At 44.4% G+C, this 24,968-nt stretch overlaps 1 protein-coding gene across 1 annotated transcript; it reads right to left on the minus strand.

Annotated features, from left to right (window-relative positions):
- Nucleotides 1-485: 485 nt before the first annotated feature.
- Nucleotides 486-13,036, minus strand: LOC115171117 (ectonucleoside triphosphate diphosphohydrolase 5-like). The gene is made up of 13 exons (XM_029727677.1): nt 12,493-13,036; nt 12,152-12,231; nt 11,894-12,037; nt 11,681-11,756; nt 11,150-11,185; nt 6,365-6,453; nt 6,049-6,128; nt 5,863-5,924; nt 5,454-5,555; nt 4,940-5,083; nt 3,941-3,997; nt 1,126-1,241; nt 486-959 (listed from the first exon to the last, which is right to left on the minus strand). The coding sequence occupies exons 1-13, from the start codon at nt 12,743-12,745 to the stop codon at nt 876-878; spliced, it is 1,323 nt and encodes a 440-aa protein (XP_029583537.1). The 5' UTR covers nt 12,746-13,036; the 3' UTR covers nt 486-875.
- Between the last annotated feature and the right edge of the window lie 11,932 nt (nt 13,037-24,968).

The raw sequence follows: 24,968 nt of genomic DNA on the forward strand, positions 1-24,968 counted from the left end.
ATACTAAATCAATTGTGTAAGCTTGCCTGGGTGCAGATAAGGCTAAAATGCAGTAATCTTTTGCTAAACAATATTAAGGCTGATGCTTTTTAGCTTAATTCACATTAATCAAGAGCTCGAATCAATTTCTATCGTTGAAGTTTAGCACTAAAGCGGGATTTGAAATTCGAGGCAATGTATCCACATTGAGACTTAATTCACGGTAAACGCTGCATATGTCGGCTCAATCGGAAATGACCATTTCAATCGCACTATGGAGCTGAACTTCTGCAATACTCAATAGCTGACACAAAACTATTTGAAAATGTACTCCACAGAAATGTACTCAGTCCCCAATCATTAAGGAAACAGTTTCAAACTCACAAGCTGCTATTGGAACGAAGGCAGAGTTAATTGAACACTATTTTTTTCCAAACACACTCTATATACATACACACACACACTCTACACACACACACACACATACCAGCTTCTATTTGTTTATGAAAATCAAGATCAGACCTAACTGATAACAGATGGTCAAAATATCCAGATTTGTACAGTATTTGCAGTAACACAACTATGTTGAGTTTCAGCCCCCAGTGCTTTTAATAGATAGATATAGATATAAATAAATAATACAAGGCTACAATATAGCAGCCAGTCATATGGAAACAACAGACCTACTGAACTATAGTACCAGTCATGTGTGTTGGGTAACAAAATAGTTGTAACAATTGTAATGTCATCTCAAATGTAAAATCCAAATATGGCATATCTTTAAAACATTACAAGACACAAAGGCTTATTAGATTAAAATAAGTATTCCTCAGTCCATTTCTTGTTGACAGTCCATGTGATCCCACCTGCCCACCCAACCCTGTGGCTTATGGCTCTCAGTGGATCTTTAGGTTCTGGAAGTGTTTGAACATGGCACCTAAAGCCCAGCTTGTCTCAACGTTGTTCACCTTCTTAGTCAGCTGGAGAAAGGAGACACACACCAAATTACTCATGCCTTTTTGTATTTATTTAAGTAAAAATGTTTAACAGATCTGTCTGACCATTTCTTTGTTGCTAGCTTTAAAAAGTGTGGTTTTGCGTTACTGAATTGCCAAAAGGACTATTCCAGGACTATTCCGGTCTCACCTGCAGTACAGTGTTCTCCTTGAAGCCGAAGCCATCTTTGAGCAGACAGGTGATGTAGGTCATGTCCATACACAAGAAGGGGCTGACAGGACGGTACTTAGACATCTTGTTACACACTGGAATAAGAGACCGAAATCCATTGCCAGATCAGTGCAGTAAAGGGAAACAAGGAGAGGAAGACACCTGTAAGCCATTAAGACTTCTCAAGCATAGAATCTAGACCTTACTGCACTATCAGAGCTGCACTAGCCAACACCTGCATAGCTGTTGTTTTGATGGTGTGGGAAGGAAACTGCGTTTGAACAGTCAAATCCACAGGCAGCTCCCGGCATTATACAAGACCTAAGCCTTGTGCCCACCAGTATGTATGCGTTCTGCCAGAAGTCCATTCATTTCAATGGGAGGCAATTCACACAGCTGGGACACATCTGCCAGATTGCGGTGCGTGCGTTGTGTTTTTGAATTATTTTTTGCTCAGAAAACCTGGGGGCCACGTTGAGAAACCCTGCACAACACAGTAATGATACATCCATTGCTATGGACAGTATTTATATTACAGGTATTTGAAATATGTATTTCAATTACTTCTGAGTATTTAGTAATTTGTATCACCTTGGGCTGAACTACACTCCAATGTGCTATGGAACAAGATACTTTCGAGAGCTGTCATTTGTATTTTCAAAATACTTTTCTATCCCATTTTTCATAACGGTTGGCCATTTTGTTGCTCCCTTTCACCTGGAGTTGGCATCAGGAGTCCAAGTGTCTAAATTAACTCAATGGAAATGTATATGTAAAAATGAACAATTGCAAAGCATGCAGAGTATTATTCTAATGATAATGAAACAAGGCCAATAATAATACCCAGTGTGCTAAGCAGTTCATTTTGGTATGTTAATAATTATTTTGCATATACATTTTGGTCTTTTAGCAGACACTTATCCAGAGTAACTTACAGTCAGGGCACTCAACTAAGGTTGATAAAGTAAAACGTTACTGAGAATGTTGCTGTTCGGGCCAGCTACTTGCAAATGTATTTATTTTAAAATACAAAATACAGTTGAAGTCGAAAGTTTACATACACTTTGGTTGGAGTCATTAAAACTCATTTTTCAACCACTCCACAAATTTCTTGTTAACAAACTATAGTTTTGGCAAGTCAGTTAGGACATCTACTTTGTGCATGACACAGGTAATTTTTCCAACAATTGTTTACAGACAGATTATTTCACTTATTATTTCACTGTATCACAATTCCAGTGGGTCAGACGTTTACATACACTAAGTTGACTGTGCCTTTAAACAGCTTGGAAAATCCCAGAAAATTATGTCATGGCTTTAGAAGCTTCTGATAGGCTAATTGACATCATTTGATTCAATTGGAGGTGTACCTGTGGATGTATTTCAAGGCCTACCTTCTAACTCAGTGCCTCTTTGCTTGGCATCATGGGAAAATCAAAAGAAATCAGCCAAAAAATTGTAGACCTCCACAAGTCTGGTTCATCCTTGGGAGTAATTTCCAAACGCCCGAAGGTACCACATTCATCTGTACAAACAATAGTACGCAAGTATAAACACCGTGGGACCACGCAGCCGTCTTACCGTTCAGGAAGAAGACACGTTCTGTCTCCTAGAGATGAACGTACTTTGGTGTGAAAAGTGCAAATCAATCCCAGAACAACAGGAAAGGACCTTGTGAAGATGCTGGAGGAAACAGGTACAAAAGTATCTATATCCACAGTAAAATGAGTCCTACATCGACATAACCTAAAGGCCGCTCAGCAAGGAAGAAGCCACTGCTCCAAAAAAAAGCCAGACTACGGTTTGCAACTGCACATGGGGACAAAGATTGTACTTTTTGGAGAAATGTCCTCTGGTCTGATGAAACAAAAATAGAACTGTTTGGCCATAATGAACATCGTTATGTTTGGAAGAAAAAGGGGGAAGCTTGCAAGCCGAAGAACACCATCCCAACCGTGATGCACGGTGGTGGCAGCATCATGTTGTGGGGGTGCTTTGCTGCAGGAGGGACTGGTGCACTTCACAAAATAGATGACATCATGAGGAGGGAAAATTGTGGATATATTGAAGCAACATCTCAAGACATCAGTCAGGAAGTTAAAGCTTGGTTGCAAATGGGTCTTCCAAATGGACTATGGACAACCCCAAGCATAGACAACCCCAAGCATACTTCCAATGTTTTGGCAAAATGGCTTAAGGACAAGATAGTCAAGGTATTGGAGTGGCCATTACAAAGCCCTGACCTCAATCCTATAGAAAATTTGTGGGCAGAACTGAAAAAGCATGTGCGAGCAAGGAGGCCTACCAGCCAGTTCTGTCAGGAGGAATGAGCCGAAATTCACCCAACTTATTGTGGGAAGCTTGTGGAAGGCTACCCGAAACATTTGACCCAAGTTAAATAATTTACAGGCAATGCTACCAAATACTAATTGAGTGTCTGTAAACGTCTGACCCACTGGGAATGTGATGAAAAAAATAAAAGCTGAAATAAACAATTCTCTCTACTATTATTCTGACATTTCACATTCTTAAAATAAAGTGGTGATCCTAACTGACCTAAGACAGGGAGTTTTTACTAGGATTAAATGTCAGGAATTGTGAAAAACTGAGATGAATTGTATTTGGCTAAGGTGTATGTAAACTTCTGACTTCAACTGTATATGTATTTTATCTTCATTTCAAAATACAAGTATTTTGTTGTTTATTTTGATACATCGATCTTTATAGTATTTTGTCATTTTTGCCTCTCTCTGGCTATGCATATCATTACTCATCAGACTTAGCTCGTTCTCACCCTCTTTAGCTCCCTTCTTAAAGTCTCTGACCTCCAGCATTCCTCCTTGGGTCCCATCTGAAAGATTGGAACGACAGGGGTCGTTAATCTTTCCTTCATAAACACTGTCATTACACTGTATCATTCATTACAATGAGAGCAGGGCTACACAGTACATCTCCATCATACTAATAGGGCCTGCAACCTTTCTCATCATGTTACTCACTGACGAGTCGACGACCACGGACACCACTCTAATAACAATCTACAACTCATCACACCACTGAGTCTGAGTCACTTACTTCAGAAATGAGACATTTTTCCCTGTCGAGGGGGAGGAGGGGAATGAATCTCATTCTAGGAGTGAGACATTATACTAACTGTGTCCTCTCACTAGCCCCGTTTATACCTGGTTCTAACATGCATCCTTTGTCCTGAGCTTATCCACATTCCAATTGTTCCCACATTGAAGCCATTGCATCTACACATGGTAGTAAAATGTGTCTCTTATCCGTCCACTGTGTCAGCATTGTGACTAGATATCCGGGTCCGCTCTGTATGAAAATGATTTTACAGATATTTGAAAATAATACTTATTTATTTTAAGACACATATTGATGTCATAAATCAATGGTATAACCTGTCAATGTTTGTAGAGTGCGGGATAATGATGATTTAAATAGTTTCACTGTCCCGATCTTTCTACACTTTAGTAAATTGGAGGAGATAAAATATATAGCCTATGGGGCTCTTCTGACATTCTCCCGAATGTGGCAATCTTTCTTTACCTATGCAGAGACACTGCAATTATAACAATGCATGCCTCACTACCTCCGGAGGTGGTCAGGAAGGTCTGATCACAATGTGTCTTAATCGTCTACACCTGTCTAAAATTGTGGGCACAATCAGAATGTGGACAAGATCAGGATAAAGGACGATTGTCGGAACCAGGTATAAACAGGGCTACAAATGCATCCACTGCTTGGTTGTAGTTGAAGTTGTATGTGTGTGTGTTCTCACCAATAAGGCCTGCATCCACGGCTCGGTCAAAGTAGTAGGAGAAAGCGTAGAGCACACAGGTGTTTTTCAACTCATAGGGCTGGTGAACTATTCCCTTTACTACCTTCAACACCTCCTGGTAACACAGCTTGTATCCCGCATAACCTGGGACAGGGACCGAAACAGGATACTGTTATGAGCTCAAGTTTTTAATCAATCAAATGTATTTGTATAGCACTTTCATACACATTTGTGACAGACTGCTTTACAGCAACCCCAGGTAAACCCTAGTACCCTGCATAGGAAGACACTTTGAGATGTACCAAGTTCAGCATGCTACGTTTTGTGTTACCACCCAAATAACTGTTCCAAGGTACATTTATGCACACCATACGTAAAATGTATGCACGCATGACTAAGTCGCTTTGGATAAAAGCGTCTGCTAAAGGGCAGATATATTATTATTAAGGTTGTTCTACTACAGTACATATTTGATGGTAGTTCTAGCAGATCCAGTGAGTTGGTTGACTCTCACCATCAGGTATCCCGCTGACTGTGTAGGTGAGTCCTCCAAAGCTCCACTCCTCTCTGAACTTCTTGGGCAGACAGGAGCTTTTGAACACTCTCCACTCCAACCCTGTAGCGTAAAGTAACAAAATAATGATGAATGGGGGTCTATGAATAACATAGAAAAGTAAAAAGCATGTTCTAAAACCTATATTGTGTGTGAATTGGGGATTCTAACATGCTGATGATGATATGTAAATCAATGTTTGGGCTCGATTCAATCTGTATTGCTGAATTTCAGCGTTATAGCGCAATTTAAATTTAAAGGTAATTTCCGATTGAGCCGACATACCCAGCGTTTACTGTGTGTGAACGCAGTGTCCGCTAACGCGAGAACACTGCCTTTAAATTTTTATCGAAGTGTATCGAGCCATCACCTTCTGCCCCCAGTGCTCCTAGGGCTGCCAGTCTGGCTGCCATCAGTCCGTTACCCAGGTAGCTGTCAATCAAATCAACCAATAGTTATTTGGATAGTACTTTTACAAACCATTATGGGTTTGTTGTATAGAACAATTACTTGGGACAGTTTATACTTTCTGCATCAGTGGATATAGATTGTTTACCTGTGAGTGTACAGTTCATATGTAGAGTTGAACATGTCAAATCTGGCAATGTAGTCAGCAGGAGAACTTACAATGGTTTTCTGCACAGGAAAATAAATATGTGAACAAATGTAATTAACATTCCTGAAAAAATTAAATGCATGTATGTCTAACTGATCTTGTGCCTGGCAAATGAAATGTATGCATGCATGACTAAGTCGCTTTGGATAAATGGCATATATTATTTTATTATTCATATTCAAATATAAACACTGTATCAACATAGTGTAGAAGCACAATATTGAAAATAAATCAGCTTGTACAAATGGACCCTAACCTTGGATTTGGGTAGAAAAGTGATTTGAGTCGATCCACCCCCCAGATCCAGAATCCCCACTGTCTTCCTGGTCTCAGCATACAGGTGACCTAAAAAAAAAAAATTCCCATTTGAACTAACTTTATTGACAAGTTCCCTCTGAAGACGGTGAGACAGGAATCAGTCACACTTGTGATTTGGTACAGCCCAGGTGTCACGACTTCCGCTGCAGTCGGTCCCTCTTCTTGTTCGGGCGGCGTTCGGTGGTCGACGTCACCGGCCTTCTAACCATCGCCGATACACTTTTCATTTTCCATTTGTTTTGTCTTTGTTTTACACACCTGGTTTCAATTCCCCAATTACATGTTCATTATTTAACCCTCTGTTTTCCCCATGGTTTTTGTGAGTGATTGTTTTTTGTAAGTTCGGTCCGATGTTTGTGGACTTGGTATTATTTGGAAATTTTGAGTAAAGTTCATTGTGTTACTCATCTCTGCTGTCCTGCGCCTGACTCCTCTGCACCAGCTACACCCAGAACCTTACAGAATCACTCACCCGAAAATGGAGTCAGCAGGAGCAGACAACCCCCCTTTTGCGATCGAGGAGCGCATCCAGCAGCATGCGACCATGTTGCAACGTCTCGGCATCGCCATGGATCGCGTGCTGCAGACGATGGACCAATGGGAGAGAGGAGGAGTTCTGCCAGTGCCTCCACCGGCACCACTACAACATGCACCACAGTTCACCCCTCCTTCACCCGGTCCCAGTGGGATTTGGCTCGCACTCCCGAGGGAGTATGATGGGACGGCTGCCGGATGCCAAGGGTTCCTACTCCAGCTGGAACTCTACCTGGCGACCGTCCACCCGGCTCCTTTGGGATGTGAGAGCGTGTCCGCCCTCATCTCCTGTCTCTCAGGGAAAGCCCTGGAGTGGGCCAACGCCGTATGGGGGGGAAGGAGAAGCAGTGTTGGACAATTACGTGGAGTTCACCCGCCGCATTCTGGCAGTTTTCGACCGCCCACCTGAGGGTAGAGCGGCGGGTGAATATCTGTTCCACTTGAGGCAGGGGACGAGGAGCGCACAGGAGTTCGCCTTGGACTTCCGGACCCTGGCCACCAGAGCAGGATGGAACGACAGGGCCCTGATCGATCACTACCGGTGCAGTCTGCGCGAGGACGTCCGTCGGGAGTTGGCCTGCAGGGACACCACTCTTACGTTTGACCAGCTGGTGGACCTGTTGATCCGGCAGGATAACCTGCTGGCTACCCGCGGACGTCCGGATCGGGGCCTGTCAGTTCCATCCCCGAGCACCACCACTCTGACGCCCATGGAGCTGGGAGGTGCTGCGCTTAGGGCAACCGGAGGAGGGGCCGTTCCCTGTACCATCTGTGGCCACAGAGGGCACACTGCTGGTCGGTGCTGGGGAGGTTCTTCTAGGACTCGAGACGGCAGGCAGGGCACTCTCGTGTCACCCCAGGTGAGTCGGCACCAGGCTCACTCAGAGCCCCCTGTTGCTCACATGTTTTTGTTTATACATGTTTTCCCCGCATTCCCAGAATAAGGCGCTCGTAGATTCAGGCGCAGCTGGGAATTTTATTGACAGAGCATTTGCCCATAATTTAGGGATCCCTATTGTTCCTGTGGATATGCCCTTCCCTGTGCACGCCCTAGATAGTTGACCATTAGGGTCAGGGCTAATTAGGGAGGCCACCGCTCCACTGGGCATGGTTACGCAGGAGGGTCACAAGGAGAGAATTAGTCTTTTCCTTATTGATTCTCCTGCGTTTCCGGTGGTGCTGGGCCTACCCTGGTTGGCCTGTCATGACCCCACTATTTTGTGGCAACAGAGGGCTCTCAAGGGGTGGTCACGAAAGTGCTCGGGGAGGTGTTTAGGGGTTTCCATCGGTGCTACTACGGTGGAAAGTCCAGACCAGGTCTCCACCGTGCGCATCCCCTCTGAATATGCAGATTTAGCTCTTGCCTTCTGTAAGAAGGCGACTCAATTACCACCTCATCGACGGGGGGATTGTGCGATAAATCTCCTGGTAGATGCAGCACTTCCCAGGAGTTACGTGTATCCCCTGTCAAAGGAGGAGACGGCGGCTATGGAAACATATGTCTCCGAATCCCTGGGGCAGGGGTACATTCGGCCCTCCACTTCACCTGCCTCCTCGAGTTTCTTTTTGTGAAGAAGAAGGACGGAGGTCTGCGCCCGTGCATTGACTATCGAGGTATCAACCAAATCACTGTGAGGTACAGCTACCCGCTGCCTCTCATAGCCAGTGTGATAGAGTCAATGAACGGGGCGCGCTTCTTCACAAAATTGGATCTCAGGAGCGCTTACAACCTGGTGCGTATCCAGGACGGGGACGAGTGGAAGACGGCATTTAGTACCACCTCAGGGCACTATGAGTACCTCGTCATGCCGTACGGGTTGATGAATGCTCCATCAGTCTTCCAGGCATTTGTAGATGAGATTTTCCGGGACCTGCACGGGCAGGGTGTAGTGGTGTATATTGACGACATTCTGATATACTCTGCTACACGCGCCTAGCATGTGTCCCTGGTGTGCAGAGTGCTTGGTCGACTGTTGGAGCATGACCTGTACGTCAAGGCTGAGAAATGTCTGTTCTTCCAACAATCCGTCTCCTTCCTAGGGTACCACATTTCCACTTCAGGGGTGGAGATGGAGAGTGACCGCATTTCAGACGTGCGTAATTGGCAGACTCCCACCACGATAAAGGAAGTGCAGCGGTTTCTAGGGTTTGCCAACTACTACCGGAGGTTTATCCGGGGCTTTGGTCAGGTAGCGGCTCCCATTACCTCACTGCTGAAGGGGGGACCGGTGCAACTGCAGTGGTCGGCTGAGGCGGACAGGGCTTTTGGTCACCTGAAGGCTCTGTTTACCTCGGCTCCCGTGCTGGCTCATCCGGATCCCTCTTTGGCGTTCATAGTGGAGGTGGACGCGTCCGAGGCTGGGATAGGAGCCGTGCTCTCTCAGCGCTCAGGTACGCCACCAAAGCTCCTCCGCCCCGTGCTTTCTTTTCGAAAAAGCTCAGCCCGGCGGAGCGAAACTATAATGTGGGGGACCGGGAGCTGTTGGCTGTTGTCAAGGCTCTGTAGGCGTGGAGACATTGGCTTGACTGGACTAAACACCATTTTCTCATCTGGACTGACCACAGCAATCTGGAGTACATCTGGGCGGCAAAGAGACTGAACCCTCGCCAGGCAAGGTGGGCCATGTTGTTTACCCTTTTGTTTTCACCCTGTCCTACAGACTAGGTTCCCAGAACGCTAAGGCAGACGCACTGTCCCGGATGTATGACACAGAGGAGCAGTCCATGGATCACCCTCCCATACTTCCGGCCTCTTGCCTGGTGACACCGGTGGTGTGGGAGCTGAACGCGGACATCGAGCAGGCGTTACGCACAGAGCCCACTCCCCCCCAGTGTCCAGCTGGGCGTCTGTACGTTCCATCTGCTGTCCGCGACCGTTTGATCTATTGGGCCCACACGTCACCCACCTCTGGTCATCCTGGCATCGGTCGGACGGTGCACTGTCTTAGTGGGAAGTACTGGTGGTCCACCTTGGCCAAGGACGTGAGGGTTTATGTTTCCTCCTGCTCGGTGTGCGCCCAGTGCAAGGCCACTAGGCACCTGCCCAGAGGGAAGTTACAGCCCTTACCCGTTCCACAATGGCCGTGGTCGCACCTATCGGTGGACTTCCTCACGGATCTTCCTCCCTCAGAGGGTAACACCACGATCCTGGTCGTTGTGGATCGGTTCTCCAAGTCCTGCTGTCTCCTTCCTTTGCCCGGTCTCCTTACGACCCTACAGACTGCGGAGGCCCTGTTTACACACGTCTTCCGACACTACGGGATGAGGATATAGTGTCTGATTGAGGGCCCCAGTTCACGTCAAGGGTCTGGAGGGCATTCATGGAACGTCTGGGGGTCTCGGTCAGCCTTATCTCGGGCTTTCACCCCGAGAGTAATGGGCAGGTGGAGAGAGTAAACCAGGACGTGGGTAGGTTTCTGCGGTCTTATTGCCAGGACCGGCCGGGGGAGTGGGTGGCGTTCATCCCCTGGGCAGAGATGTACTTGTCCTCTTGCTCAGTTGTGCACCAGGGCCTCCCACTCCTCTTTCTATTCTGGTTAGAGGCAGTTTGCGCTGTTCTGTGAAGTGAGTAGTGCACAGTGTTGTTCGAGATCTTCAGTTTCTGGGCAATTTCTCGCATGGAATAGCCTTCATTTCTCAGAACTAGAATAGACTGATGAGTTTCAGAAGAAAGGCCTTTGTTTCTGGACATTTTGAGCCTGTAATTGAACCCACAAATGCTGATGCTCCAGATACTCAACTAGTCTAAAGAAGGACAGTTTTATTGCTTCTTTAAATCAGCACAACCGTTTTCAGCTGTGCTAACATAATTTCAAACAGGTTTTCTAATGATCAATTAGCCTTTTAAAATGATAAACTTGGATTAGCTAACACAACGTGCCATTGGAACACAGGAGTGATGGTTGCTGATAATGGGCCTCTGTACGCCTATGTAGATATTCCACGAAAAATCAGCTACAATAGTCATTTACAACATTAACAATATCTACACTGTATTTCTGATCAATTTGATGTTATTTTAATGGGCAAATAATGTACTTTTCTTTCAAAAACAAGGACATTTCTAAGTGAGCCCAAACTTTTGAACGGTAGTGTATATACATATGGCCAACACTACACCCTGATAATTGAATAGTCTAACCAAGAATGCATTACAATATGTACTATGACAAGAAGTTACAAGTCTCACCTGTCAAAAAGTTCACAGTAACCCACGCCAAAATTCCTATGAGAACAAAAAAGTGAAATTGAAGTGGGGTTAATACTGATCTGACAATGCAGTTTAGTGCACTTAACTCACAACTTGTTTGACATGCATAAGCATTCGTTTTACATGTGTGAGAGGGCTATCATTTGAGAGAAGTGGTCAAAATGCTGACAAATCAATTACACAATGACACCACACGAGGCTTGGTAAGCCACTAAATCCATTCACCACATAATTACACGTTTTTGAGATGTAACTAACATTGCCTCTAACGACAACAACCCTCTTTTTCCAACAGTGTCATCATAACAGATCAGGGTAATCTACAGTAATTTAGTAAAATAGCCTCAGGAAAACCAACACAATGAAAAAGAAAGAGCACAGCAAGCTGTAGAAGGAGAGCAGTGACTGATGCTATCAGGAGGAGAGCACTGTTGAAGCCTGCAACCGAAGTGCTGATGAATAGGTTTGACTGGAGGTTGACTGGGGGGTTATTGGGAGACGAGACGTTACCTTCATTTGTACCATCCATTATGCTGACGCTGTCGTCTGGGACGAAGAAGGGAGATTCATCAAACACGTCCTGCACCTGAGGGGTGGAGTGGGAAGATGGAGAGATGACAACAGAAAGAGTGAATGTAGTGTCAACACATTCACCAGTGATTTGATTTAACAGTGCTGTACACTGTAGCCCCCTATCAGATCTAGCAGTGCCTTAGCCAGTACCTGTTCCAGCAAAGCCTGGGCTTTCTCTGGGGGCAGCAGCCTGAGTCCTGCTGTAGCTTTCAGGACCAGTGGGGTTCTCTTCCAATCCAGCTGTGGGACGGTCTTCTTCGCCACCTTCAGAAGCTGCCTCACTGTGTACCCACCCTGGGGAGATAATGTGGTTGTGATGATGAATTTGAGTCAAATCTATTTGAAGTGTTTTGGGAATATTGAAATATCACTTGCTGCGTCGACAGTTACAACCACTGCTGTACTCACCATTTCAGGTATGTCTGCGTATGCCGACAGACCAGGCTTGATGGAATGGAACATCTCATTATCCAACACTGGTAACTCCTCTGTCAGACAAAATATACAAATGAACCATTAGTCAACAGAAATACAGTTGAAATTACAAAACCCACTCGAATCAATAAGCATTTAATCTACAATTTGCAAACATTAATGATGTTTTATGAAGATGGGCATTTAGTGTAATGTTCATTGACTAGCATCTAATAATAAACACATTTAATTAAGTTTAATAAATGGGCAATTCAATACCACAACATTGCATACAGTAACAAACCTGGGAGCATCAGAATTTTAACATAACTCACCAGGGTCTTTCTGTATGAAGGTGTAGACATGGATGCGCGTCCCAGTGCTGCCAGCGTCAAACATTACCCCGTAGAAGATCCGGCTGGAGTTGGCCGGACGGCTGAGGCTGGGGAGGAGGTTACCGAGGCTGGCTGAGAAATCCAGGACAGAAGCCTTGGGCTGGAGCTGGGCATGGGACAGCCCTGTCAGAGCCAACACAACCAGAACCAGAGACAGGGCCACTGCAGGTAGGAGAGGAGCCTGGAGAGACATCTTCACTCTGGCGAAGGAGCAGGAGATGAGTGTCCCTCTGATGGGTATGAAGCCAAGAGATTAGGCTAAACCCGATGGACTGATGGGTATCTTAGTCAACTCAACTAATAGGAGAGTGGAGACTGAGGCAGTTGTGTAGAGGAAAGTTTAGTTTAGCCAACAGCACGCTAGATAGCCTAATTGACACTGCTTCTGAGTCCTGACCTAACTGGATAGAAGGTACAACTAGAAGCAACAACCAACAGAAGAGCCCCAAAGCAATAACATGCAGTTATATGCCCCTTGACCACACCCCAACTAGCCATTCACCAATCAGAAGTGAGCCCTCTGGAGGATGAAGCGCACACTTCCACCTTGACACTTCCATTAGCAGGATTATGTTAGACAAATGTACAGTACTCCCCCTTACTATGGTTCCTACATTCGCTTTTGAGCCAGGGGTGTCACCAAATATGTGTTATATTCATTAGCTATGTTGTAGCTAATTGTCAGTGGTGAAAAAAGTACCCAATTGTCTTGAGTAAAAGTAAAGATACTTGACTAAAATAAAAGTTACCCAGTAAAATACAAAAAATTCTACAAGTATTTGGTTTTAGATATACTTAAGTATCAAAAGTAAATGTAATTGCTAAAATATACTTAAGTATCAAAAGTAAAAGTACTAATAATTTAAAATTCCTTAAATTAAGCAAACTAGATGGCAAAATGTTCTTGTTTTTTTAATTTACGGATAGCCAGGGGCACACTCCAACACTCAGACATCCTTTACAAACAAAGCATTTGTGTTTAGTGAGTCTGCCAGATCAGAGGCAGTAGGGATGTTCTCTTGATAAGTATGTGAATTGGACTATTTTCTGTTCTGCTAAGCATTCAAAATGTAACAGGTACTTTTGTGTGTCATGGAAAATATATGGAGTTTAAAGTTAAAAAAAATCTTTAGGAATGTAGTGAAGTAAAAGTAAAAGTTGTCAAAAATATAAATAGTAATGTACAGATACCCCCCCAAAAATACTTTAGTACTTAAAAATATGCTTACTTAAGTACTTACACTACTGCTAATTTCCAAAGATGCATTATGATGCTTTACAAGCCAAGAGTGTGCAAAGCTGTCATCAAGGCGAAGGGTGGCTACTTTGAAGAATCTAAAATCTAAAATATATTTTGACATTATTCCATGTGTTATTTCATAGTTTTGATGTCTTCACTATTATTCTACAATGTAGAAAATAGTACAAATAAAGAAAAACCCTTAAATGAGTAGGTGTTTCCAAACATTTGACTGGTACTGTATATATACACACACAAAAATGACAATTATAACAATAACCATGAACATTTGCATAATAATTAATCGTTACCCAAAATTCCACAATCGTCACAGCCCTACTGGCCACCACTCGGAGCCTGGTTCCTCTAGGTTTCTTCCTAGGTTACTGCCTTCTAGAGACTTTTTCCTAGCAACTGTGCTTCGGCCTCTGCATTGCTTGCTGTTTGGGGTTTAAGGCTGGGTATCTGTAAAGCACTTTGTGACAACTGCTGATGTAAAAAGGGCTTTACAAAATACATTTGATTGATTGATTTTGTTGAAATGTTTACAGGAATATCTCAAAAGGTACCTAAGCTGTTGTTTTTTAATTGTGAATAAACATGTTATATAACTCCACGTTATATTGGCTAACCCCATAGAAAACTAACAGTATTGCAGGTGAAACCACACAGCAGCTTTCACTAGTTCTGGAGATGTCAAGAATATACACAGTACACAGAACTCTGTTCAAATTTCCATTGTAGTGTTGTCAAATTTCCAAGGACATAGATAGCTACAGCAGCTGCTAACTTACACTGCATGCAAAGAAATGAAAGCTAGCTGCTACCTTTATTGCGGCATGGTAGAGGTAAAGACAGTTTCAGGTTGGATATTCGATGGATATTTGCGCTTTCAACCCTCAATAGCTTTCAAACCACTTGAGCCACAGACTCCAAATAAGTGTCATGATGTTGGAAAATTGTGCACAACATTGCACAGGTCTTATTTTCATGATTTGGACATGAATTCGCTTTGCAAAGCTAATAAACATGTGGAAATGTGAGCAGCATTTTGTATTCCTAGTTGAATTAGTTAGGGAGCGTAAGCAAAGCACCAACTTTTTTTACATTCGAATTTCAATAGCTCCTTGGTCATGTGACCTACTGACCTCAAACAAGGTTCAGAATGTACAATCAGTGGGCCTACACTTTGCACACCCTTTAGCTTGTCTATTTTCATCTCACGTTTTTACATAAATGTTTCAAACTTTCTAATTTCAATAGCTCCTTGGTCATGTGACCTACTGGATTCAAACAAGGTTCAGAATGTCCATTGACTACCCTTCTATATTGCACACCCTTTAGTTTGTCCATTTTCATCTCACACGATTATACATGAATTTGCCTGCTCTGCCCCTCTGAAGGACAGTGTCACTCACATACCTATTCACTTGGGCCTTCTCCCTGGGACCTTCCTGACCTCCAGGTTAGACTAGAGTCAAGCTCAACAGTGTCTTCTTTGCCCGCTGATTCCGTCAAGCCTGTTCCATTGGCTGTGGTTTCGCTAGATAGTAGGTAGGGACAGTGGGAATTTCGTTCATCCATTCATGCGCGTCACTAATTAGATGACGAGGCATTTGGCTACCTCAAGAGACTCTTAATTATGTCCCACCGTTTACCCCCGCTTCATCGAATTTCCTCACTTTGACATGAGGGGGTCACAGCCACCCCGAAGGTGGTTTGAGTGCGACTGCGAAGGGTAGCATGCAACGGTCAGATATCATCAAATTGACATCCATTTGAGTCACGCCCGGTGGTATCATCAGAGGCTTTTCTGTCTTACAAACTGGACATCAGTTGCCGCTACTAACCTTCAGCGGACTTTAACTGGGTTTTTACACCCAATCGACATCAAGTGCCAGCGCAATACTTATAGGCTTGAGAAAATACCCATCGCAGTATCTAGCGGCACCATCGACCGGGTGATGGTAGAAGCAACAGAAAATAATCATTCCCTTTCAATCATTTGCTTGCCCAGGTGGCCCTCCGGGACAGAACCATAGGAACCACCTTTACCAGCGCTTCATCGATATTCCTCACTTTGACATGAGGGGGTCACAGTCACCCCACGGGTGATTTGAGTGCGACCGCGACAGGTGTGTATGCTCCTTTGAATTTCATCTCCCTCCCCAGACCAGCTGGAGATACCTCTCCCACTTCGTAGGACATGAGTCAAATCCATGCAATGCCCCATCACTGCGGGGCCAATGGGTTTAGTCTCCGCCTCAAGTCTAGTGAGCGTAGAGGAGACCTCCCCACCTACAATGTGTGGGGCCGGTGAGCGCCATAGCTGGGGAGATCCACGAGAAGGGCCCGGCGCGCATCCAGAGTTGCTGCCGCCAACCGCCGGACCCAACCACCCACCGGTCTGACTTCGGCCCCCTGACGGACACCACCCCGACGAACCCCCACACGCAGCCCCTTGCGAGACCACGCATGAGAGAACGCGAGATGGGCCGCACAACAAACTTCCAATGGTGGCGAGAGGATGGCGATGGAGCGACTCCTTCCCCAGCCACGGCTCGAACCCAGCCCCGCTTCGCACCCCAGCTCAACCGACCCAGCCCTTAGAGCCAATCCTTATCCCGAAGTTAAGGATCTTTTTTGACAACTTCCCTTACCTACATTTTTATAACATGCCAGAGGCTTTTCACCTTGGAGACCTGCTGTGGATATGGGTACGGCCCGGCGTGAGATTTACACCCTCTCCCCCGGATTTTCAAGGGCCAGGGAGAGCACATCGGACGCGGCCAAAACCGCAACGCTTTCCAGGGCTTGGGCCCCTCTCTCAGGTCGAACCCATTCCAGGGCACCCTGCCCGTCACAAATAAAAGAGAACTCTCCCAGGGACTCTCGCCAGCTTCTCCGGGATTGGTCGCATTAACGCACTGGATGCCTTGCGGCGCCCATCTCCGCCAACCCGTGGACATTCTGAAAGTTATTTAAGGTCAGTAGGTCACATGACCAAATAGCTATTGAAATTAGAATGTTTACAAACTTCATGAAAAATTGTGTGAGATGAAAATGGACAAACTAAAGGGTGTGCAATATACAAGGGTAGTCAGTGGACATTCTGAACCTTGTTTGATGTCAGTAGGTCACATGACCAAGGAGCTAATGAAATTAGAAACGTTGAAAAACATTGAAATTTCATGTCAAATTGTGTGAGATGAAAATGGACAGACTAAAGGGTGTGCAATGTGTAGGCCCACTGAGTGTACATTCTGAACTTTGTTTGAAGTCAGTAGGTCACATGACCAAGGAGTTATTGAAATTCAAAAACTTTTATAAATAATTTGAAATAGTGCGAGATGTAAATCGACAAAAAATAAGTGTGCAATGTGTGTCTTTTCATCGGTTAGTTTTAGATTTAGGAGTAATGGTTAAAGAGCTATTTAAATTTGAAATGTTTTATTTGTCACTATGTTGACGGTCCCTAACTGCTGTTGGTGGACGTAGAGAAAACTACAGGTGAATATCCGTTGAATATCCAACTTGAATCTGTCTTTACCTCGGTGAATTCAAATGGGTACAAAAGTTGATAGCTATTTAATTGATTTCTGAAGTTGAACCAGGCCGTTGCACGACTTGCAATTGACAAACTTGCTAGCAAGCTAATCGGTGACTTCTTCCTAAGAAACCACCAAATCTATTACTGTGCATTTAAAAAAAAATTGACATTTATTCTAGGGCAATACATGTAGTCCCATCCATAAACACACATATCGATCTAGCTCACTCACTTAGGATGTCATTATTCATTTCGACATCCAGCTGTTATCAAGCTAGACAGCTACACACAGCTGGATGTCATACGTCATCAATGTTATGATCACACAAGTGACCTTATGGCTCTGTCGAACTACTGACCAAATAAAAAGTATAATTCTAATGTAGATTGTTGTTTTCCATACATTAGGGTAATCTTGCTGACAATGTAAATAAAGACAATAAAAGGTTAATCCAGAGAGAATGAACATGCTGAGAAAACAAAACAATCAGCCCACCCATTTTCAGCATGTCCGATGCAGTCAGGAGAAACCCACTGTAATTATTTTTGTGCCAGCACAGCAGAAGCATATTTCTATTGTTTTGATTTTGCAACAAGTATAATGATCTGTCTGTGAAAACAGAGGAATTTCTTAGGCAGCAAAATACCAGGCTTTAAGCATTCCCTTATGTAGCTATTGTTTGTGGGTGAGGATTAGTCTATGGACAGATAATCTTAAAGTTTGAAACTCTGCCATTTTACTGTTCACATAGGAGCCGATTCAGACTTAGGAAACGTCCTATGCATGCCTTTCCTACACACATCCCAGTAGTTGGTATTGGGCAAGTGAGTGGAAAGGCTAAAGCAACCAACAGTAGACGAAAGTTGAGGGGTGAGGTCCGGGGAGTTAGAACTGCGACAGCTGAAAGTCGGACTCTAATGTGGTTTTCCAACACCAAGGCTCAGATCAATCCTGCAGCCCATTCCTCCTGACAGAGCTGGTGTAACTGAGTCAGGTTTGTAGGCCTCCTTGCTCACACACGCTTTTTCAGTTCTGCCCACAAATTGTCTATGGGATTGAGGTCAAGGCTTTGTGATGGCCACTCCAATACCTTGACTTTGTTGTCCTTAAGCCATTTTGCCACAACTTTGGAAGTATGATTGGGGTCATTGTCCATTTGGAAGACCCATTTGTGACCAAGCTTTAACTTCCTGACTGATGTCTTGAGATGTTGCTTCAATATATCCACATAATTCCCCCCCCCCCCCCCCCCCTCATGATGCCATCTATTTTGTGAAGTGCACCAGACCCTCCTGCAGCAAAGCACCCCCACAACATGATGCTGCCACCCCCGTGCTTCACGGTTGGGATGGTGTTCTTCGTCTTGCAAGCTTCCCCCTTTTTCATCCAAACATAACGATGTTCATTATGGCCAAACAGTTCTATTTTTGTTTCATCAGACCAGAGGACATTTCTCCAAAAAGTACGATCTTTGTCGCCATGTGCAGTTGCAAACCGTAGTCTGGCTTTTTTTTTATGGTGGTTTTGGAGCAGTGGCTTCTTCCTTGCTGAGCGGACTTTCAGGTCATGTCGATATAGGATTCATTTTACTGTGGATATAGATACTTTTGTACCTGTTTCCTCCAGCATCTTCACAAGGTCCTTTGCTGTTGTTCTGGGATTGATATGTACTTTTCACACCAAAGTACGTTCATCTCTAGTAGACAGAACGTGTCTCCTTCCTGAGCGTTATGATGGCTGCGTGGTCCCATGGTGTTTATATTTGCGTACTATTGTTTGTACAGATGAACGTGGTACCTTCAGGCGTTTGGAAATTGCTCCCAAGGATGAACCAGACTTGTGGAGGTCTTGGCTGATTCCTTTGGATTTTCCCATGATGTCAAGCAAAGAGGCACTTAATTTGAAGGTAGGCCTTGAAATACATCCACAGGTACACCTCCAATTGGGTCAAATTATGTCAATTAGCTTATCAGAAGCTTCAAAAGCCATGACATCATTTTCTGGAATTTTCCAAGCTGTTAAAAGCCACAGTCAACTTAGTGTATGTAAACTTCTGACCCACTGGAATTGTGATATAGTGAATTATAAGTGAAATAATCTGTCTGTAAACAATTGTTGGAAAAATTACTTGTCATGCTCAAAGTAGATGTCCTAACCGACTTTCCAAAACTATAGTTTAACAAGAAATTTGTGGAGTGGTTGAAAAACGACTTAATGACTCCAACATAAGTGTATGTAAACATTCGACTTCAACTGTAAGTGGAATGCATGCCAGCAATGCCACTACACAACACTAAACAATATACACTGCTCAAAAAAATAAAGGGAACACTTAAACAACACAATGTAACTCCAAGTCAATCACACTTCTGTGAAATCAAACTGTCCACTTAGGAAGCAACACTGATTGACAATAAATTTCACATGCTGTTGTGCAAATGGAATAGACAACAGGTGGAAATTATAGGCAATTAGCAAGACACCCCCAATAAAGGAGTGGTTCTGCAGGTGGTGACCACAGACCACTTCTCAGTTCCTATGCTTCCTTGCTGATGTTTTGGTCACTTTTGAAAGCTGGCGGTGCTTTCACTCTTGTGGTAGCATGAGACGGAGTCTACAACCCACACAAGTGGCTCAGGTAGTGCAGCTCATCCAGGATGGCACATCAATGCGAGCTGTGGCAAGAAGGTTTGATGTGTCTGTCAGCGTAGTGTCCAGAGCATGGAGGCGCTACCAGGAGACAGGCCAGTACATCAGGAGACGTGGAGGAGGCCGTAGGAGAGCAACAACCCAGCAGCAGGACCGCTACCTCCGCCTTTGTGCAAGGAGGAGCAGGAGGAGCACTGCCAGAGCCCTGCAAAATGACCTCCAGCAGGCCACAAATGTGCATGTGTCTGCTCAAACGGTCAGAAACAGACTCCATGAGGGTGGTATGAGGGCCCGACGTCCACAGGTGGGGGTTGTGCTTACAGCCCAACACCGTGCAGGACGTTTGGCATTTGCCAGAGAACACCAAGATTGGCAAATTCGCCACTGGCGCCCTGTGCTCTTCACAGATGAAAGCAGGTTCACACTGAGCACATGTGACAGACGTGACAGAGTCTGGAGACGCCGTGGAGAACGTTCTGCTGCCTGCAACATCCTCAAGCATGACCGGTTTGGCGGTGGGTCAGTCATGGTGTGGGGTGGCATTTCTTTGGGGGGGCCGCACAGCCCTCCATGTGCTCGCCAGAGGTAGCCTGACTGCCATTAGGTACCGAGATGAGATCCTCAGACCCCTTGTGAGACCATATGCTGGTGCGGTTGGCCCTGGGTTCCTCCTAATGCAAGACAATGCTAGACCTCATGTGGCTGGAGTGTGTCAGCAGTTTCTGCAAGAGGAAGGCATTGATGCTATGGACTGGCCCGCCCGTTCCCCAGACCTGAATCCAATTGAGCACATCTGGGACATCATGTCTCGCTCCATCCACCACGTTGCACCACAGACTGTCCAGGAGTTGGCGGATGCTTTAGTCCAGGTCTGGGAGGAGATCCCTCAGGAGACCATCCCCCAACTCATCAGGAGCATGCCCAGGCGTTGTAGGGAGGTCATACAGGCACGTGGAGGCCACACACACTACTTAGCCTAATTTTGACTTGTTTTAAGGACATTACATCAAAGTTGGATCAGCCTGTAGTGTGGTTTTCCATTTTAATTTTGAGTGTGACTCCAAATCCAGACCTCCATGGGTTGATAAATTGGATTTCCATTGATTATTTTTGTGTGATTTTGTTGTCAGCACATTCAACTATGTAAAGAAAAAAGTATTTAATAAGATTATTTCATTCATTCAGATCTAGGATGTGTTATTTTAGTGTTCCCTTTATTTTTTTGAGCAGTATATTAATTGCACTATAACGGTGACAAACGGTGCCCACAAACTGTTAGGGCCTACATAAAGCTGTCTCAACAGCAGAGTCCCAACAGCAGGCCCAACACCTTACCACTGCTACACCTGGCTATCAGCGGAGCCTTGTCTGGCAGCGAAACAGTTCACTCAGCCTCATTTACTACCTTTAAAAGAAACATAGCTAATATGGCTGACTTGCTTAAACAAATGTGGTTTCTAATGACAATTGAGATGGACAAACTATGGCAGTAAGGGGACGACAAGCGCATAAGAGGTTAGTTAGTCAATGTAACTATTTGTTCAGCACCTTTGAAATGTACAGCAGCAGAATTCAGAACATGGGTCGTTCTTACAGTGCTCTCCATGTACACCAAGTTAGAACCGTATAAAGGGGGCATATAAGCAGACAATGAAAGCTCTTACAATATTCAATGATTACATTTCTCTAAAACAGGTTATAGGCTACAGTAGAACAGTCAGAACAGTGGGCTAAATTAAGAGGGGTAAATAGACTAAATTATTAGGATGAGGCACATGGGCTACTAACATTTTACTACACAACATACACTTGGTATTACTTTCTTAGCTACAGTATACATATCTCCCAGACATATTACACCATTTATGCAGCAGCATACAAGACATTTTTGGACTCACATTGTTGTGGTCGGCTCACTTGAACAGGAAGGTGGTGCGGTGGTCCTCCGAGTTAACATTGACAGGATGGCCAATGTTGAATGTTTATCATTTTAAACTTGGAAAAGAGCTCCTTAATCCCAGATTTGGGACCACACAGCTAGTCACTTATTCCTTCCAAACCACTCTTTTTGTAATGTTAATGTCAAATGGCCAAAGAGCACCGATACTCTTATCTATAATTTCTCTTCATATGACAAGGATTAAAAAGGATTTACCAGTAGATTGTCGACTTGATTCATGATGTCTGCAAGCTAAGATTTTGAAAGTATGACGTTGACATGCTCAGTCCAATCAAAGCTACTGTACATATAACGTGATTTGACGTCATTTTATCTGTGGCCAATGACCTTGAGCCTTCTTGGATGGGCACTTCTATGGCAGCAGCCAAAGGGCAAGAATTTTCAAGGTCTGCTCTTACACTTGGCAGTGACGTTAAGTCCCCATGAGTGACAAAACACTGAGCCAATCACTGCGCAACGCTCTGTATTTTCTGCTGGCTTGCCCCACCACCACAGAAAGCACTGAACTAAGCTGAAACACCTGCATTTTAGAGCTGCCTTACTCAAGAAAACAAAAAAGAGACCATGTTTGTATGCGGCTTTATTAACTCAATGATACATATTATTTTTACCCTGTTTGCAAACTGATATGTGACATGTATTAATGCCCAAGCCCCCCCAAAAATGTTATAATTATATGTAGTTATTTTTGCAAAAAATGTGGGGCTCAAAACATGTGGGGCTCTGTCTGTACAATGTACAATCAATTAGTGAGAAAGAACATCAACTCCATGTAGGGGCAAGTCGGACAATTTTATTCCCATCATGCACCACACTTAGAAAGGCGGTGACCAACGATGGTCATCGACATGACAAAAGTGATCCGTTCGAAGACGCCCAATCAGACTTACCTTACGCAGGCATGTAACGTGCTCTACATGTGTGGCTACCTTGCGGGCACTGAATAAATTCAGAGGAAGAGGCGAAGTGTGAGGGATAACTGGGCCCAAAATCTGGCTTCACCAGCTGTTTTTTTTTTGCTCACCAAGCAAGGAGTTCTTGTATAGAGGGCAATGCGTGTCGAATTTGGTTAGCAAAATGTAATGGCTTATTTGCTACGTATTATTTGGTCGATTAGAAGTTTCGTAGAGATTAGGTTGTTACAAGTGTACTGATACAACTAGGACACGTGACATCCCGACAACTTTGAGATAAAAAAAAAACTTCTATATCAGAGTTGTGTCTGGTCACCACAACCACAAAGTCATAAATCCCACCAAGTTCAATTTTTTTTGTTAAAATATGATTTTAAACTTAACCCTATCCCCACTGGTAACATTATGCCTCAAGTTAAATTCAAACCAAAAAGGCCTTTTTTTCCCCATAAATGTTTACAATATAGCCAATTTTGACATGGTGGCTGTGGTTACTAGTGGAAACCATTGTGATGGGCGTTCAATCGCATATCTGCACTCATTGGCTAGAATGGTCCCACCTGATCTTGCCTTCTCCAGACTGCCTTCCATTTTTCAAGACATTTATTTTAATTGTTAGAGTAGCCACTTGAGTAATCTGTGACAAATATGTTATTATAAACTGGGTGGTTCGAGCCCTGAATGCTGATCGACTGAAAGCTGTGGTATACCACGGGTACAGTATGGCAAAACATGTTTTTACTCTTCTAATTACGTTGGTAACCAGCTTATAATAGCAATAAGGTACCTCAGGTGTGTGGTATATGGCCTATATACCACGGCTAAGGGCTGTATTCAGGCACTCCACGTTGAGTCGGGCATAAGAATAGCCCTTAGCCATGGTATATTGGCCATATACCACACCCCCTCGGGCCTTATTGCTTAATTCACCCGCTAAAAATCCTCCCACTTGCCGGCCAACAGATTCTCATTGAGGTTTCATCTTAAAGTCGCACTATGCAGAAATCGTGCTGCCATTTCCTGGTTGCTAAAACTCTAATAGTTTTAAGATGGTACAAAGATTCTCAACACTATACTGTCTAAACCGCTGTGAAATATTTTCCATAACCAAAAACATTGTGTCTGCTGTTTGAAGCTGCTGTACAAAACCGAAAGTAAAAGATGCAAAACTATTTAACGAAAAGCATTGACATCGCTCACATAGAACAGATCTACAGCTTCTTAGACTTGATTTATAAATCACATTTCAAAAAGCCATCCCTTTAAATGTGGAAATCTGCTCCAGAGTGCTCAGGACGAAAGTCTACCTTCCAACAGGACAACAACCCTAAGCACACAGCCAGAACAACGCAGGAGTGGCTTCGGGACAAGTCTGAATGTCCTCGAGTGGCCCAGCCAGAGCCCGGACTCGAACTCGATCGGACATCTCTGGAGACCTGAAAATAACTATGCAGCGACGCTCCCCATTCAACCTGACAGATCTTGATCCTATTACTAGTCTGTTCAACCTCTCTTTCATATTGTCTGAGATTCCTAAAGATTGGAAAGCGGCTGCGGTCACCCCCTCTTCAAAGGTGGAGACACTCTAGACCCAAACTGTTACAGACCTATAACCATCCTGCCCTGCCTTTCTAAAGTCTTCGAAAGCCAAGTGAACAAACACATTACCGACCATCTCAAATCCCACCGTACCTTTCCCGCTATGCAATCCAGTTTCCGAGCTGGTCACGGGTGCACCTCAGCCACGCTCAAGGTCCTAAGCAATATCATAACCACCATCGATAAAAAAACAGTACTGTGCAGCCGTCTCCATCAACCTGGCCAAGGCTTTCGACTCTGTCAATCACCGTATTCTTATCGGCAGACTCAACAGCCTTGGTTTCTCTAATGACTGCCTCGCCTGGTTCACCAACTACTTCTCAGAGTTCAGTGTGTCAAATCGGAGGGCCTGTTGTCCGGACCTCTGGCAGTCCCTATTGGGGTGCCACAGGGTTCAATTCTCGGCCCGACTCTTTTCTCTGTATATATCAATGATGTCGCTCTTGCTGCTGGTGATTCTTTGATTCACCTCTACGCAGACGACACCATTCTGTATACATCAG

Source organism: Salmo trutta, chromosome 1 (assembly GCF_901001165.1).
Source record: "Salmo trutta chromosome 1, fSalTru1.1, whole genome shotgun sequence".
NCBI classification, from domain to species: domain Eukaryota; kingdom Metazoa; phylum Chordata; class Actinopteri; order Salmoniformes; family Salmonidae; genus Salmo; species Salmo trutta.

Excerpts from the sequence above, each read along its gene's own strand:
- LOC115171117 (XM_029727677.1), bottom strand. The coding sequence starts at position 12,745 with ATGTCTCTCCAGGCTCCTCTCCTACCTGCAGTGGCCCTGTCTCTGGTT. Across the intron at positions 12,232-12,492 it reads CTTCATACAGAAAGACCCTG|AGGAGTTACCAGTGTTGGAT; the intron begins GTGAGTTATGTT and ends TTTGTCTGACAG. Across the intron at positions 1,242-3,940 it reads TAAGAAGGGAGCTAAAGAGG|TGTGTAACAAGATGTCTAAG; the intron begins GTGAGAACGAGC and ends CTCTTATTCCAG.